The sequence below is a fragment of the Alosa alosa genome, chromosome 19, assembly GCF_017589495.1.
Source record: "Alosa alosa isolate M-15738 ecotype Scorff River chromosome 19, AALO_Geno_1.1, whole genome shotgun sequence".
NCBI classification, from domain to species: domain Eukaryota; kingdom Metazoa; phylum Chordata; class Actinopteri; order Clupeiformes; family Clupeidae; genus Alosa; species Alosa alosa.
The window spans coordinates 28,538,690-28,557,373 of NC_063207.1; the positions used below are offsets into that span (position 1 = coordinate 28,538,690).

The 18,684-nt window shown below is 41.4% G+C and overlaps 1 protein-coding gene across 4 annotated transcripts in view; it reads right to left on the reverse strand.

Moving 5' to 3' along the window:
• The window catches only part of wdr25 (WD repeat domain 25), a 40,808-nt gene that overhangs the window by 18,359 nt on the left and 3,765 nt on the right, over positions 1-18,684 (reverse strand). For all 4 annotated transcript variants that reach the window (XR_007191822.1, XR_007191823.1, XM_048227647.1 and 1 more), the window contains exon 2: positions 7,519-7,666. Coding sequence is in view for 2 of the 4 variants with exons in the window: in XM_048227647.1 (XP_048083604.1) it covers positions 7,519-7,666 (148 nt within the window). In the remaining 2 variants the exon portion in view is untranslated. The remainder of the gene's footprint in view (positions 1-7,518; positions 7,667-18,684) is intronic.

Below are 18,684 nucleotides of genomic sequence, written 5' to 3' on the forward strand. Positions count from 1 at the left end.
AATTACATGACCTGAGGGCGCTTCAATTTGTTTACAGAAAAAACCTTGTCGCTAGACAAGTACACGTTTATGTCGCTATTGTGATTGTACAAAATATTGACAGCGCAATAACTTCAAAAAACAAACAGAAAACAGAGATTAAGACATTTGTCCAGAAGAAGGATGTTCTGACTGCAGGATTCACAGTAGGCTATTTCATTGCTCTGATTGGTTAGGTCTATCCAATTGTGTGCAGAGGCATTTTGGGTATGGCTACGCCCAGAGCTGTATAAAGATATCGTTACACGGCTCTGGCTACGCCAGGCTAAGAAATTGCATCAGAATGTGAAGAAACATTTTGACATAATATCAAAAATGCCTATGCTTGGTGTTACCAAATATCCAATTAGATTAGCATGCAAACCAGCTAGTGCCAGGCCAGCTCTCTTGTAATACCACGCTGTACCACATGCCACTGTATTAAATACAAAGTCAAAGGAAGAGTGCCATGTGGCTGATTTCAACATGACTCAAATCCTAAAGAATTACATATAGTTCCTAGAGGACTGCGATACTGAAAAATAAAACTCGATATTTTATGGGATTTTAGATGATATTTTGTATCCAAAACAGGTCTTGTTTATTTACAGGCTACTACAAACTGAAGCATTCAAGTAAAATAAATAGGAAAACACTTCACCAATAGTGCAAGTATTAACCCAGGTTCAAAGTGACGTAATTTCCTATGCACGGTTCTGTGACCACAAGCTACCCTAGCAGCAGCAAATGTAAAAAAAATGTCCTTATAATGGGTGTCAATAAGACCAATGACAACATTCACACTTAGGATAGGATTTCTTTTTTGACTTTCTAACGGGAGTGTTTGTGACAACACATGGCAGATAAATTTAGTCATTGTTGATTCTTCACAATTATCAAGTTAAACATGTTTATTGGTGTCTTGTCAGGATCCTGTTTATGTTGCACAAAATGTGTAAATGACATTTTGAGTCTGTTAAGAGGCACAAGCACAGTGAGAGGCACATACAGTGAAATCTCTGTGGGATCCTTTGGAGTAATATATAATTACTAATGTGCACACAGTCTGGTTTGATGTGGTTACAGTAAAGCCAGCAGGCTTGTGCTTTGGCTGATGAATCATAAAGCGTCAGTGAGGATCACAACAACCATTAATTCAACAAGTGCTCAATGCCTCCTTACAGTCTATGTGTGAGCAAGTCGCTTTGGATTAAAGCATTAAAGCCTTTTGTTAAATGAGTGAAATGTAAATATCAATGTTAGGCCTGAGCTACTGCAGACACAGAACCCCATTTATCTGGAAGAGCTAGGAGAAAGAAAGAGAGACAAAGAGAGAGGGGAGTAAGAGTAAGAGAAACAGAGAGAGAGAGAGAGAGAGAGAGACAAAGAGAGAGGGGAGAGAAGCAAATAAAGAGGGTAGGGGAGAGAAAGAGACCTATAAAGATGGGAGAGCGAAAGAGAGAGAAGAAAGAGAGAGAAGAAAGAGAAAGAAAGAAGATGGAAAGTGCTCAGACTCTGTTCATTACCCATAAGAGTCTCCCATTTCTCAAGAGCTCAAGCAGAGTGAGAAATCAGGACTGCTTATTAAAGAATCAGTGTGTGCCAAACAGAATTGTGCCAGTCCACTTGACGTGCTCCTCTTCTCTCACATACTAAACCATTAACATATATATGAAACTCTGGCCATGGACGGGGTTGGGGAGGGGGGGTGTAGGGGGAGGGGGGTGCAGTCTGAAATTGCATCTGCACATGTGGTCACATTTCAGGGCAAATTTTTGGGAGTCTTGTGCCCATTGTTGAATTAACATGCAGGGTTTTCTATTTCTCCTTCACACTCTGGAGCTACCATCACTGTAAATGGGCTTTATGGAGAAAAAAGAAAAAAATAGGAATAAAGTGAGAAGCCCACAATGTTTGACGTTTGACGAATGACAGTTATGCGTGGGCGGCACAGCACCATAGGCTGACAAAGTGGTCTTGGTCCTGCCCAGTCAGTCTTGTGTGTCAAAAGTGACTACGAACCCCCCACCCCACTCCACCTGTGTCCCACCCACACACAAACACCTGTCCCCTAAGAAATGCTGAAAAATGACCCCCTTAAGTCCCTTAAGAGACCTGAAGAAAAAATCACATCATTCTGACATGAGCCCAACGTAGAAGGTGCTCTTTTCCCCACTACTGAAGGCGCTTGTGCTGGGAAGATTGCATTGCATTTACATTTATTTATTTAGCAGTTGCTTTATTCAAATCTTGTCTTTTATATTACAAGGGCATTGTTACATTGCTCACAGAGCAACTCGTGGTTAAGTGCCTTGTTCAAGGGCACAACGGTGGAAGTCGGGAATTGAACCCACAACTTTTCAGGCTACTGTATGCTAACCCAGCTCCTAAACCACAACACTATCAACCCCCCCATTATCATATTATGTCTGTGTGTGTGCATGTTGGAGTTGTGGGTGGGAGTGGGAGACAGAGTTGATGGCACCACTGAAAGCCATCAGCACAGCAGCACAGAAGGGTTAGGGTGGGGTGGGGTGGGTGGGCGGTGGTTTGGGGTGGGGGGGGAGTCACAAACCCTCCAAAAGTCTTCCCCTCTGGCAATATACCAGCCATCAATTCCCTCCCCCTGTGCTGCCTGGATACTTAATGGGCCTGCGGAGCAATTATCCATGGGCTTTTATTGGCAGAATCGACAGCCACGTAGTGGAGAGGAAGTTTGTACTCCGCACTCCTCACCCCCACCGACCCCACATACTCTCACTCAGCCACCCACCCACCCTCAATCCCATGAATCTGTCAATCTGAGCACCCATAGAGAAACTGTGGGCCAGGGGAGAAAGAAAAAGAAGAAAAAGAAAAATCACCTCTTCTCTGTTCCGCTCAGCTTTAGTTCCAGGCCATGCAGGTCAATGACCTTTACATTTTTTTGTCTGTCTGTCCACAGGGTGAAGAACAGTGTTGTGTGTAACGCGTTACAAAGTAACGAGTTACAGTAACGTAACTACTTTTTCGAGTAAAAAGTAGTGTAACGCGCTACTACTGAAAATTTGGTAACGACGTAGTTCCTTTTTCAAATCGGCGCAACGTTACTTTTCCCAGGGAGAGATTTGACAGCGACGCACTTGCGCAATAGCTTCACACGGTAGCTCCATAGGCACTCCATAGGCTCCACACGGCATAGCTCCATAGGCACAAGCTCCACACGGCAGCCTACGTGACAGAGGCTGGTAGCATGAAGTGCAATTATAGCTCCCATAGATAGCTCCACATGGTATGTGACAGAGGCTGGTGGCAATGAAGAGCAATCATAGCAAGCGAGACGAAGCCAACGCTAACTTCTGAGGGATGGAGGAATGTGAGTGTTAGTTGTACCAAATTTCGGAGGAGCGCCTGTTTAATGAAAGAGCATAAGGCTATAAAATAAGCCCTCATATATTTTGTGTTCACCTATATGCCGAAGATGTATCGAGGCTGTTATTATGACCGCCGCGCAGCGAAGCGGCGGTCATATAGGTTTACGCATGCCCAAATTTCCGTCAATGATTCCCGGGACACTGAAAGACCGGGGTACACGAAACTTGGTGAGCATGTAACCCCACATGGATAGCATGGAACCATCGTTTTTTGTTTTGATCTGTAGCCCCCCCGCTGGACTGGACCCCCCGAAAGGAGGGTAGGGCAGACACAGTTTTCTGTGAATATCTCGAAAACCGTAGAGTTTGGGAGGACCATTTTTTTTTGGTATGTTGATCTCAAGGGGCCATGTCAACCCATTCCATAACCACTCATTTCATGTATAGCGCCACCTAGTTAAACCCAAAAAAGTAAAAATGAGGTGTTGTAATTGAAGGTATCTGTGACCTAACATAGTCAAAACTGCACGAAATTGGAAGTGTAGGATCATTATGACACCCTCTGTATGCACGCCAAGTTTTGTGGAATTCCGTTCATGGGGGCCACACAATAAATTAATTTATGTTACTATACACCAACTGGCCTGTAGGTGGCGGAGACAGTTTTCTGTGAATATCTCGAGAACCGTAGGGCCTAGGAGGTCCACCTTTTTTATGTATGTTGGTCTTAAGGGGGCATGTCAACCCATCCCATTACCACTTATTTCATGTATAGTGCCACCTAGTTAAAATTAAAAAAGCAAAAATGTGGTGTTTTTTCATCACAATATCTCTGGCTGACAAGGTCAAAACTGCTAAATTAAAAAGTGTAGGATCATTATGACACCCTCGAATGCATGCCAAGTTTTGTGTACTTTCGTTCATGGGGGGCCTTACAATAAAATAATTTATTTGTACATTTAGTGACGCATACACCAACAAGGATTCGGGACACTGAAAGACCGGGTACACAAAACTTGGTGGGCATGTACCCCCACATGGATAGCATGGAACCGTCATTCTTCGTTTTGATCTGTAGCCCTCCCCCGCTGGACTGGACCCCCCCGAAAGGAGGGTAGGGCAGACACAGTTCTCTGTGAATATCTTGAGAACTGTAGGGCCTAGGATGACCAATTTTTTCCGTATGTTTGCCTCAGGGGTCCATGTGCACACATGTGCATCAACAGATACACACATACATTTACAGTAATCATAACGTATGACACATACTCACACAGTAGACATATGCGCGCATGCATGCACATGCACAAACACACATACGCAGGCAAACACACAAGCACGCATACACATACACACACACACACACACCCACACACATAAACACAAATTTGTACACGCACACACAATTCAAGAATTTTTCCCGTCATCTACCCTGAATTTTTGGTCATTGATACCGGGACACGAACCACGGGGTACATGAAATTTGGTGGGTATGTAGCCCCACTAGACTTTTACGGAAAAATTTCATTTAGCCCCGGGGACCACCACCACAACTGCACCAAATTTTATGTGTATGATAGACCTGGCATTCTCTGGGGGTATGCCAAGTTCGTGAGAATTTCATCCATGGGGGTCTAAAAAATTAGGTTATGTGTACATTTAGTGACTGTACACTCATTGGCCTGTAAATGGCGGTGCACACATATACACATGTACACACACAGGCACCCACATACTATCGGTATTAGAGCGGCCGATACATAATTACAAATTCAGTAGGATTAAAAGAAAGCCAAAATAAATATTCATCATCATCATCATCATCATGGCTGCATTTTCAGTATTGGCTAGAAGTAGTCGTTTGTCCACTAGATGGCTTAACCCGTTGCAGTGAGGCGTAATTTTGTTGGAAGTTAAAAAGTGGGTTGGAAAAACAATGGGCGCTTCCTACAAGGACTGTAATTTACCGCAGCCGAACATCTAATAAGGATAGGACGATGTTCACATGAAGTGTAATTCCCATTTCTTCTTGAAGCGAAATAAATCTGAGGATGTTTATCGGACATGCTTGGTTTTACTGCAGGTACGTTAATCTTGTAATATCAATAAGGACCTAGGTAATGTTACCGTTAGCGTTGGTTGAGTGATGGAGGCATTTGATTGATTGCATTTGTAGAAAACTATAAATGCGGTTATACCAAAGCAAATGTATAGCAGCACTGTTTGTATCTTTCGACTGTCATTTTATTGCACGTGCTACAAAATCATTCTGTGCAATGGAAGATTTTACAACGTTACACTACACCGGGTCTGATACAGTTTTGCCTATACATCGTGAGACTGAGGCGCCTGTTTATTTTTTTTTAAGTCGTGCAGGGTGTGAGAGGGGAATCGATGTGCTTTGATTACAGCTTGGTAGTTGTAGTCTGTGAAATTAAAAAGCACGTGTGTGTGTGAAGTATCAAACAATGACACCTTCATTTCATTATGGCTGCTTTAGCAAAACACCTTAAGCTACAGTGTAGTGGGTCCCATTTAGAAGTGGCTACTTCATTCAGCGCTTCCTTGACTCATGGAGCTGCGTGAATGTTATTACAACTTTTCGCCCGCGATATGACAGTTTAAGTCCGGCTTGATACTGTAAGGTAGTAAGCCATTGGTTTCAAAGGAGATTTTATTTGTGTAAGCCAGCATAGCCTATTGACAATTTATGTTGTAAATAGGCCTACCTTATAATCCTACCTGAAGCTTAGGGAAGCTAACAGCTTTCTATTAGGATCTAGTTTGTTAGTTACCGTTTTGTCATAACTCCCTGATGCATTTTTGCATTTAGAATAGCCAGAGCGTGTATATCTCAATCGGAAAATTAATTTCATCAAGGCCCATTTGGACATGTCAGTTATTTGCACCACTGGTTAGATGTAAAACAGCATATCGTTTCAGACTAGGCTACTTAATTTGTGCATTAACAATAACGTTTCAGACTACTGTTACTTAATTTGTGCATTGACAATAAAGTATTACATGAACTAAAGATGACTAAAATCTTATGTAGAAGAAGAAATATTCACAAAAATCCATCCATCCAAAAAATGACCTTTGTTTTTGATAGCTGTTGAAAACGGGACATGGAACTGACAGAGATGTTTTTGTTTATAAATACATAAAAATAAATAAATAAATAACATTATGCTGATACCTTTTGCTTTTCCCAAATACAATGTAGCCTACAGGTGTAAGTGACCTTTCATCAATCCAGTTGCAATGGATGAACTGTGATGAACTGCCCTACTTGTGATTGTTTAGAGATTTTGAAGGTTTTATAACAATGCTACATCTTCTTTGGCTATTCTACAATCTATTCACCTTTTCAGCACCAGTAGGCTACTTTCTGTGCAGCCGCACACACACACTCAGGCATGCCAAACAAGCATACACAAAAGTTTCAAGAGTGGGGGATGGAGTAAATTATGGAGACAAATTGAAGTGTGATTTATTTTCGCGGAACGGATGCACAGGACTGAGCGGCGGTCATATTTTGTACCGCTATGCGGTACATCTAGTTTGATATTGTTTCATAGGGCTTTAGTGGTGATATTGAACCCTATAAGCCCAATGTTTTCTTGTCAAGTGCTCTGTTTGTGGCATTTTTTATATAATAAAGACCACAAAAGAAATACCTGTTATGTCCTCCATAGTAGAACTTTATGTAGGCATTTATTATATAAAAAATAAACACATTTAGGAACAGATATTGGGTTCTGCCCAAAGTCGAGCAACATAAAAGTAACGTAAAAGTAACGAGTAACGTAAAAAGTTACTTTCCAAAGAGGGTAACTAAGTAAAGTAACGGGTTACTTTTTTGAGAAGTAACGAGTAACGAGCAAACACTACTTTTTAAAAGTAACTTCCCCAACACTGGTGAAGAATGACCAAAGGTAATTCAACTCGCCCTGGAGTCCAGCAGCTTGGATTACACCTTCACATCTTCAACTTTAGGGCTTCTAATGCCAGAGAAAATTCCATTTCCTGAAGCATGCCCTCCCTTGTTTGGTAGTGAAAACAACTGAACTGAACAAAGCCTTGAGTGTTCATCACTACCTAACTGTGCCCCAAGAGGGCTGGGGCTCGGCGCTTCTGTGCATACCTGTCTCCACGTCTGTCAGTGTTGCCGTGGTATCAAAAGAGCCGGAGAGGAGTCGGCGCCCGCACTGGGCCCAGCAGGCATCCCTCACAGCACCGCTGTGGGCAGAGATCGTCCGCAGGCACCGCCCACTTTCAGCGCCATCCCAGATCTGCCGCGCCAAAGGAAAGTGAAAAGTGAGAGAGAGAGAGAGATATGCAACAAACACACAGTTGGATAATTAGTCACAATGCACGTTGCTGTTCCACACATTTTTACACTAATGAGGATTTTCGCACCGAGGCAAAAATGGTTTCCTATGGGGCCTCATCACAAACCGCCTGTCTCTCTGATTCTAAATTTAATTCCTTGTAACAAGGGGGAGTCTGCATGAAGGGGAAATCAGAGGGAGAAGTAAAAATGAAAACGTGATGAAATCCCTGTTGCCCAGCCAATGTTTGAATGAGAGAACCCCAAGACACTCCCCGATATCTCTCTCCCAAACATGACAGAAGGCATTCATTTCAACAAGTGCACATCAACACAACCTGTTGTTCCTGGGAGCGTGTGGCACCTTGATAAGCTTGTTTTGTCCCCACTTGTTCTGATCCTCATTCTGTGCATGTGAACGACACAGACTGGTGATTTTCTCTTCTTTCCATCACTCTCTTGCCAACCTAACTCCTCTCCTCCAGACAAACACTTTTTTTTAATGAAACAAGATCTTAACACCTTCAAGCCTAAACTTATTACACATTGTGCCAATTAAATTTCCTCTCATTTGAATTCCCGCTCTCTCTCCCTCCATCTCTCTCTGTCTCACTCCTTCAGTTTTTGTATAAATGAATGCCAATGTTCCTCTCCCTCTGAATTAGGGTAGTTTGAAGCGGAGGTTTGGCCTATGGAGAGCTCATTGTGCTCTGTCACCAGACTGCTGTTTGTTGTTGTGCAGCAGACCTCATGCACCCTCAGGCGTCGGGAAGAGGCTTGTGTAAACATCAGTCTTGCGCACGTCGTGTTTAGGAGCATGGAGCCCTTTAGAACTCCATTCTGTGTTTGCCAAGCTTGATGAAAACAACCCTCCGACATCCTCTCGGGTTTTGCATTATTGTCCTCCAAGAGATCAGATTGATTTCTTTCAACATAATGCCACAGACGGAGAGAGAGAGAGTGCGAGAGAGAGAGTTGTGAAAGTGGTTGTTATTGAGATGGATGCAGGAAGTATTCTTTTTCTTATTCTACTGAAGACGAACAGCACATCTTATAAACCTCACTCAAGGTTCAGCCAACCAGCAAATGACCCTGTATGCTATTACTTCTCTTGAGAACATCACGCTGTTCCCCTAACCTCATGCTGATATGTAGATGGACCAATAAACAGGCATACTGGAAAGATCACTGACACATGAATGAGAAGCACATGGCTGATAGAATCTTATTCTGTATGTGCACAGCACCTCACAAGGTCACATTCACCAGCATGTATTCCATACGGCTCTGCATTCAGTGTAGCCACCAGACAGACCTGTTGAATGGTCATTCTACGATGCATCTGCTCAATATTCCCAACTGGGATTATGTGAAATGAAGAATTACGGGGAGTCATGAACACCACCCCTCCGCCTCCATGTGCAAAGCTTTCAGGCTGACATGGTGTTCCTATAACACCTGCAAACAAGTGTGTGTATGCGTGCATGAAGAAAGTGGGAACACTTAATTATTATGTCAACACCAAAGAGGTGTACTTCAACTACTCTCAGTGTTTGTGAGTATGAACAAACAGCAGTTAGCACTGTTTACTAGGCTTACTTGCTTGGTTTCTATCAATGCCTACCTAACAATACCAGTCAATTTCCACTGCATATTACTGCACATGCAAAATACATTGCATATGCGCACATCTGTTGCTGCTTCAGCAGAATTAGGCCTGTACCTTTATAAGAAATCCTGGCATGAAAACAATGCATAAAGGACAATGTTATATGTGCTTAGAGAATATGTTAAAGGATAATTCCGGTATTTAGCACTTTGAGTCCCTTTTCTGGTTTGTTTTGGATGAACTACAGTGGTGGACACAGAAATGTTGACGATGGGCCCTGTCTCGACTTTTTGACTCGTTTAGAATCGCCTTTGACTGCTTCAGAGTGACTGGCTACAGGCATGCACAAACATGTCTTACAACCCTTAATGTTCGTTTTCAAAACTGTGCAACTCACATGTGCAAGGCAGGTGAAATCGGTTTCTGCCATTCTATTATATGTACAAATTCATAAACACATGGGGTGATTATTGTTGAAAATAAAACATAAACAATGTCTAATAATACTGATTTTCTCATTTTGTGTGACATTCTCATTTTGTGTGACATTCTATCTTAAGCTATTTAATTGAGGGTTGTACAAATAACAACCGTAACTATCATATGAACATAAATCTGTGCATTGGTATCGAAAATTATGGCAAAAATTGTGATCAAAGTAGCAATTATTTAAAAACTTGGTTGTGCAACATCTGCATGTGCTTTCTGGGTATGGCTCTGTGCTATATTACCATGGTATCATGTGATCATGTAATGAATTCAGAGCAGCCTATAGAGAGAGTGGGAATGGGGGCATGATGATGCCAACTGGGCAGGGATAGACGGTGGCATGGGGCGAGTACAAGAGCAAAAACAGACAAATCTATCGTAACACCCCCAATTACCACCACTTTTGTTCAGAAATTCTAAAACAACGATGTTTTTTAACACTTCAAAACAACATTTGCTAAATGAACCTTGAAATGACCAATCTGTAGGATACATCTGCTTTTTGCTTTTGGTGTTTTGTAATTTCATGGTATTCTACATCTTTCACATAGAGTAAGCGATGGCTTACGAGTGGATTATTGTTAGTTAACAGATAAGTTAAGTCAGTATTTTCCTGGCAATTTTCTGTTTCTTCACTTAGCCTAACTGAGATCATCTCACCCCTGCACTCCCTTTCTCAGTCAGATATTTAAAGGCACAGTCAGGGATTTTGCAGGAAGTCCCGTTTGTTTGTGTTTATGTTTAAATTTAGATGATTTTGTGCAAAACGTAGGCCTGCAAACGAAACACAGCAGAGGTAGCTCAACCCTCCCTTCAGTATCCACAGAAAAATTCCACGCAGGGTTTCGTTTTTGTTTGAGGGGCATGCTGCCTCCACTTTGTTTGTTTCCAGTTTTCGGATCCTGGGATGCCTACAGAGACCGTTTTTTTTTACCGTTTACTGGAATGGGCAGCTAGCGGTTTTGAGGAGATGATTGCTGAATGTGGCAAATCCCTGACAGCACCACTCTAACCATTTAGGCTAGTGACAATGGCCCCAAATTTTTGAGATACCCGTACCGGAGGTAGAACTAAACCCAACAATGTTTTTCCTCATCTCTAAGGTCTCCCATATATGAAATGAATTCTTGGCTAAAAATATTTTACTGCTAAGATTGTTAAATTAACAGATATTGTTATACACCCCAAAACCAAAAAAGGACTAAAATATTAGGAGTTAAGGCATATAAACTAGTGCAGATCAATCACACAAGCTCTGAGAACTTTGAAACTTGGCATGTGTATAGTCAGGAAGTTGCTTTACCTACTAGAAAAGACTGGATGTGAATATCTTGATGTATGGAATGAGAGGATACATGTAAACATACACCTAAAATAAGCGGACGTGAATTTCTATGCAGAATGTTTTCATATACTTTAGCTGCTTTACCAGGGATTATCATAGAAACACATATGATGGCTTGTTGGAAAGGTGGGGTTGTACTGAATCCAACAATACCAAATATGTAAATATAGTATGACAAGTTAGGGTGTTCTGTCACTCAATGTATGAGGTGTCCAAAATGAAACACTGGCAAAATACAGTCTCAAGTCCAAATCACATTATCAGTGGTGAGAAGAATGTTGACACATTCATTGTTACGGCAAGGTAAGTGCTGCTCTATATTTACATTTAATAATGATACATTTCATATGAAACACAGATCCAATTGAATCAGGTTAAAATTGGAATGGAACACCTTTATTAAAATATTTACATTCATTTGAATTATTTTGTTTTGGTCAAGTCATTACTGAATAATGGAAAATAATATTGTTAGCTTTTGTCTGTCCAGACCAGCAGTGGACATTAGAGCCTACACTGCTTACTTCACCCCTAAGTAGCTAAACAGTTAGTTGTAGAAACTACTTTCCCTAGCTAAGAAAGTACTTAGCCCTCTGACTAATGTTGCATGTGTAATTCAACTTGATTTGCATTTCAATGAAAATTCTGAATTTTTTCTATTTCACTAGTCTGTTGAATTGTAGAGAATGTCTTACAGACATTGGATCCAAAGCTTGTGGGAAACATTTTGAAAAGGGCAAGAAAAAAGATCCCTATGTATGTCCAAAACCCCACAGTAGAAGGCCTCCAATGCATACTTACCCTTGCTCAGCAGAGAGAGAGATGGTGATGTCCATAAAACTCTGGCTCTATATACAGATGATATTTCTTCCAAAATCAAAGTGTCATATCATGTAGAGTGAACTACTGCAGTAAGACACAAATCAGTGAGCAGCAGCAAGTTGCAAATGTTGAGAGTAGGAGCACATCTGCACCAAGAAGGCTGAGTAGGGCTGATATAACATAATTTCCAATACAGAGAGATTGTTTCATTTGTGGGAAGGCCAGCTCTAAACCAGAACCTCTGACAGCAATTTCAACAGTCGCAAGTACCAGAGACAAGGTCCTTCAGGCAGCTTCTGAAAGGCTTGATGAAGATGTACATCTTCAAATTCTTTCATGCCCAGATCTCTTTGCATGATACCAAATACCATAAAATGCATTGCACACTACATCTCTAAATGAAATATAGCAGAAGCCATAGAAAAGAATAAAAAAGCAGACCAATGTCTATAACAAAGCCTTTATTAAGCTCACTGAAGACATTGATAAAACAGTATTGTCCAAAGGTAGGAAAGTGAGGACTCTCAACTCTTTGACTGACTGAGAACATACTAAAGACCATTGCTGAGCATGAAGGTGTGTCAACACAAGAAATATAGATTAAGGACAGTGGTGTCTACATCCCAACTGTTCTTACTTGAGTTGCTGAACATGGAATTGTTGATGCAGCCATGGACAACTTTTACCAAAATGAAGACACCCTGGATGGGAAGTGTACAACTAAGATGTCTGTTGTGTTCCGAAGAGGCGAAGTCTCCACAGCAGATAAATGCCTAGCACAGGTTCCCTCAGGTTCAGAGGTCCCTCACCACCTTAAACACGATTGATATGAATGGATGGAGATAAACTTGTATACAGGTACATTTTGTCCATTCTTTTACGCTTCACATCCAGGGTGTCTTCATTTTGGTCAAAGTTGCTGATGGCTGCATCACGAATTCCATGTTCAGCAACTCCAGTGGGGCCAGTTGGGATGTAGACACCACTCTCTGTCCTTGATATCTGGTCTGCTGCAAAAGATGTGAGAAGTGCCTAACATCTGTATAGGAAACACAGTGTCCCATTGCACTGAGCTCATTGATAACTGTCTTACTACCAAACTCATGATGTATCAAAATGGGAAGTCCCAGTGTGATTGGCGTATGGATGTGACGGCTCTGTTCAATGAGATTATGACAAATTGTGATAACACACAGATTCTCCTTTGAAGCTGGGTCATCATCACATGTTTGGTAATTTCTGTGGGCATGTTAATCAACACACCAGTTCACAAAGTCATACAGGATGTTGGGTACATACTTGCTGCATTGGAAACATAATAGACAGTCATTTTATGGTATTTGCCATCATATGCAAAGTGATCTGGGCATGAAAGAATTTGAATGTACATTCAGAAGCTGCCCGAAGGACCTTGTCTCTGGTACTGGGGACAGCCGTGGCCTACTGGTTAGGGGTTCGGGCTAACCGAAGAGTTACCGTTTCGATCCCCGACCCAGAAGGGAAAAAAGGCAGGGGAAGTGGTTGAGCACTGCTCTCCCATGCCCACATCCACAGTGCCCTTGAGCAAGGCACCTAACCCCTCACTGCTCCCCGAGCGCCGCTGTAATAAGGCAGCTCACTGCTCCAGGTTAGTGTGTGCTTCACCTCATTGTGTTCACTGTGTGCTCTGTGTGTTCACTAATTCACGGATGGGATAAATGCAAAGACCAAATTCCTTGTATCCGCAAGTATACTTGGCCTATAATTTATATTTCCCCTGTACCAGTCGAATTGCTGTCAGAGGTTCTGATCTAGAGCTGGCCTTTCCACAAATGAAACAATCTCTCAGTATTTGAAATGATGTTATATCAGCCCTACCCAGCCTTCTTGGTGCAGATGTGCTCTCACTCAGCATTTTGCAACTTGCTGCTGCTCACTGATTTTTGTCTTACTGCAGTAGTTCACTCTACATGATATGAAACTTTGATTTTGGAGGAAATATCTGTATATGGAGCCAGAGTTTTATGGACATCACCATCTCTCTTTCTGCTGAGCAAGGGTAAGTATGCGTTGGAGGCCTTCTACTGTAGGGTTTTGGACATAGGGATCTTTTTTCTTGCCCTTTTCAAAATGTTTCCCACAAATGATACAAAGCTTTGGATCCAATGCCTGTAAGACATTCTCCATAATTCAAAAGACTAGTGAAAAGGAAAAATTATATACATTTCAGAATTTTCATTGAAATGCAAATCAAGTTGAATTATACATGCAACATTGGTCAGAGGGCTAAGTACTTTCTTAGCTAGGGAAAGTAGTTTCTACAACTAACTGTTTAGCTACTTAGGGGTGAAGTAAGCAGTGTAGGCTGTACTGTCCACTGCTGGTCTGGACAGACAAAAGCTAACAATATTATTTTCCATTATTCAGTAATGACTTGACCAAAACAAAATTCAAGTGAATATAAATATTTTAATAAAGGTGTTCCATTCCAATGTTAACCTGATTCAATTGGATCTGTGTTTCATATGAATTGTTTAATACTGGGACATATGAAATGTATCATTATTAAGTGTAAATATAGAGCAGCACTTACCTTGCAGTAACAATGAATGTGTCAACATTCTTCTCACCACTGATAATGTGATTTGGATTTGAGACTGTATTTTGCCAGTGTTTCATTTTGGACACCTCATACATTGAGTGACAGAACACCCTAACTTGTCATACTATATTTACATATTTGGTATTGTTGGATTCAGAACAACCCCACCATTTCTATGATAATCCCTGGTAAAGCAGCTACAAAGTAAATGAAAACATTCTGCATAGATATTCATTTTTTGCATGTCCGCTTACTTTAGGTGTATGTTTACATGTCTCTATTCATTCCATACATCAAGATATTTACATCCAGTCTTTTCTAGTAGGTAAAGCAACTTCCTGACTATAAAAATGCCAAGTTTCAAAGCTCTCAGAGCTTGTGTGATTGATCTACACTAATTTATATGCCTTAACTCCAATACGGACAGGCTATATTTTAAGGACTATTTTAGTCCTTTTTTGGTTTTGGGGTGTATAACAATATCTGTTAATTTAACAATCTTAGCAGTAAAATATTTTTAGCCAAGAATCCATTTCATATATGGGAGACCTTAGAGATGAGGAAAAACATTGTTGGGTTTAGTTCTACCTCCGGTAGGGGTATCTCAAAAACTAAAGCCCTTTCTGACCATTTGCCACTAGCTAACATGTTTTTGGGGGCTAATTACAGCATGTGACTTAAACAACAATATTGGGACAAATAGCTTTCTCTGTTTTCTCCCCCACTATTCCATTTCCATCAAGAAAGTGATTGAATTCCATGGCATGTACGCCATCTCCTACCTACGTCCCTGGTATGACTGAATGAAATTTCATGACTTTTTCCCAAACTTTCAATGAATTTACTGAAATCCATGACTTTTCCAGGCCTGGAAAATGGGATTTTACAATTCCATGACTTTTCCAGATTTTTCATGACTGTGGAGACCTTGATCACAAAATATGGTTCAGATTTCATGGTCTGACAATGAATAATTTCAACAACTGTTTGAAACAAAATTACTCAAAAAAGCCTTCAGTGGTTTCAAAAAAACCCACCAAGCCATTCATGTCTTTCAAATCCATCTGCAGCATCCTATTTCACGGTGAGAATGAATGGTAGATCAGCAAAGTGCCGAGAACCGTGGCGTGACCAACCCCCACACCTCCCACTCAACGCCCACGGAGAAGAGATCACCTGGCAACGGCTTCAGCAACAAGCAGTGGGGCCCTTTTTGTGGCGGAACTCTACGCTCTGGACGTGCCCTGGCCCCCGTTTCCTGCCGCCTACGAAGGCTCGGAGCCAAATGCCAGACGCCCTCTGAAGTGAGGAGCAAGAACCGGAGTGGAGCAGGTGACCAGAGGTCCGCTGGGTCATCGTCTGTGTGCTAGTTGGACCCTGAGGAAGTATTAGCGCTTGCGCTGATGAGCGTAGCATTAGAAGCTATCCTAGTATGAAGACCTGCTGTGAGATGCCTGGGGAGGTCTTCGACCTCTGTGGAGGCGTTGGACTATTCACAAAGCTGAGGCTGAGTGTTTTCCCCAAAGTTTGGAGTTTAATTTGAATTGAACTATTTGTCATTAGGGACATGACCCAGCACACTTGTGAATTCACACTGTGACACAATCACACGGTGAATCACTTCGTACTGCTCAGCATTTGCACTATCTCCATGGACATATAGAACCCAGTCTTACGCCCGGCGCATCGCAGCACCAACAACATTAAGCTAATGGTAACTTGAGGACAAACAAAACTTTTAAAAACATGTTTTAAAGTCGACATTTTGTAGAGAATTACGCTAAAGTCAAAGTATCTGTGTTGGTTTTGAACATTTCAACTGGACACCCTCTAGGAACAGATTGAAAAGGTCTATAGATGCATGTATAGGCTACTCTGCTTGTCACACACACACACACACACATCTAATTGAACATTGGAAGCATGACCCTGCACACGTCTTCTGTTTATTAGGTCACAATTAAAGTCATGTTTTTTTTGATAATATCAATATAGAATCTTGAATTTCCCCTTGGGGATCAATAAAGTATCTACTATCTATCTATCTATCTATTTATCTAGAGTATTATATTGTGATTCTTCAACATACTATTATGTCTATTGATTTGTTTTGACAAAACATCAAGCTATAACTGAAAAAAAATCTGAAAACTTCTCAATGACATAGAATGGACTGTGAAAACTTTTTGGTATCCTAGTAACCATGCATTACAACAAATCCAAATGAGAGTGCTTTTTGGTGTGCAATGTGCACTGATGTAGTACTTGCCAATACATTCTGACACTGAATTACATTTAATCCTCCAGCACAAGCATCATTAATCATAGCACAACTTTACTCTTTTCATGCGCTTGTTGCATCCAAAATCAATGGCCTACGTGACGTGACATAATTGGACATTTCAACGGCGGACAAAGCACAAAGTCTATCAAGAACAAGCATGCCATGTGGGAGCATTGGCTGGCTCTATCATGTTTGGTGTTAAGGTCTTGTCCATGATGTTAAATTAGCAGATTGATTTTTCCTCGTTATTATTTTGACTAGACTAAAGGATTTGCACGTGGCCCATCATTCCAAATAGGGCCCATAATCATGGACCCAAGAACTCCATCAACAATATATTTTGGGCTTGGGAGATTTCCCTACACACATTTTAAAATCAACTTTGTAAAAATTTTTTCTATGGGCAAATGATTTCAATGGCAGAGTCTGGTATCCTAATCCAATTCACTCCTCACAGTCCTTTAGATGTCCGCTGTGTGTTAGTATATTTTGGCGGTGTAAATGAAACTCACATATCACTTCAGACGGAGCAGTGAAACAATCAACCTGTTATTTCAGAACCACAGAGGGGAAGGGTGCTACTTGATCGGCTCTTGACTGATGATTCATAACTTCCACTAGAATCATGGACTTCTCCTTTATGTCTCTGTGATAAGCAGTGGCAGATGGAGAGCTCCTTCATCCACAGGCTCATCTCCCTGATGTGCAAAACAAAGCGATCCAGGTGCTATTTTGTGCTGATAGCCATCAGGCTATACCTGAGGCCAACTGAGGCACTTTACATGTTACATTATACCATCTACATACTTTTAGACACTTAAATCAATTACTTATTAACAACAATGTATTTTGAATTGGTTACTTTTTTTATTTATCTATACTTTCTTGATCCGTCTCTCTGCTGCTAACACTTGAATTTCCCCACCTGGGGATTAATAGTAAATATGTTAAAAGAAGGCTGTGACGTCAGTGATAAGCAGACATTTGGAGTGTTTGGTGAGCTCTTAGGTCCAGAGCAAGGACTCCAACACCTGACAGCTCCCTTTGGGCAGATCTCACCCAGTGCCACGGGTGTGGATAGATAAGGGTATGTGAGAGGGTGAATGGGGCTGAGGCCCCAGGGGTAGAGTGGCCTCTCTGGGGCATGGTCTGAATTTGAGTGGGTGGTCTGGAGGAATGGAGGGCTAGACCCTCTTGGCCCCGTCTCTCTGCCTCTCTACCCGGCTGGCCGGGACGTGGGAGTGGGGGCCTTTGAAGATCAGTGGGCCCTCTTCACCAGCCTGTGTTTCATTATTTAAGAGTGCTGAGCTGAGCATGAAACGGCATCATAGAATATGACAGATCTCTCATTCTGCCATTGGATGGAGAGGATTGACATCACTAAGTCACTAAGTCACAACAGGCAGAAAAGTTGCAAAACATAATGCAAAGAAGAAACGTAGAGAGAGAAATATCTGAAATGATGACAACAAAACCAATAATGGTAAACTGTAAGGATGACATTTTAAGAAAATAAGATAGGAAAAGCAAGAGAGAAATTTTTATTTTTTAACATTTTATGCAGTGCACAGATGAATCCCATAAACAAGGGCATCTTGCAGTAGGAGGCGTAGGAAAAGTGGTAAACTACAAAATCAATTGGTCCATAAAGAGCACTGCGAATCATTAAAATAAAAATCGGATTTTTTTTAGCATAATTTTGATTTGTCGTGAATCAATCATATAAATTGACGTGCTAATTGGGTAACTGATTTTTCATACACTGAGTGACCTGTGAATTGTGATTGGAATCATGATCCAAACTAATGGTATCATATAGTATAGAGAACACATCACCCCTGTGTTGGCTG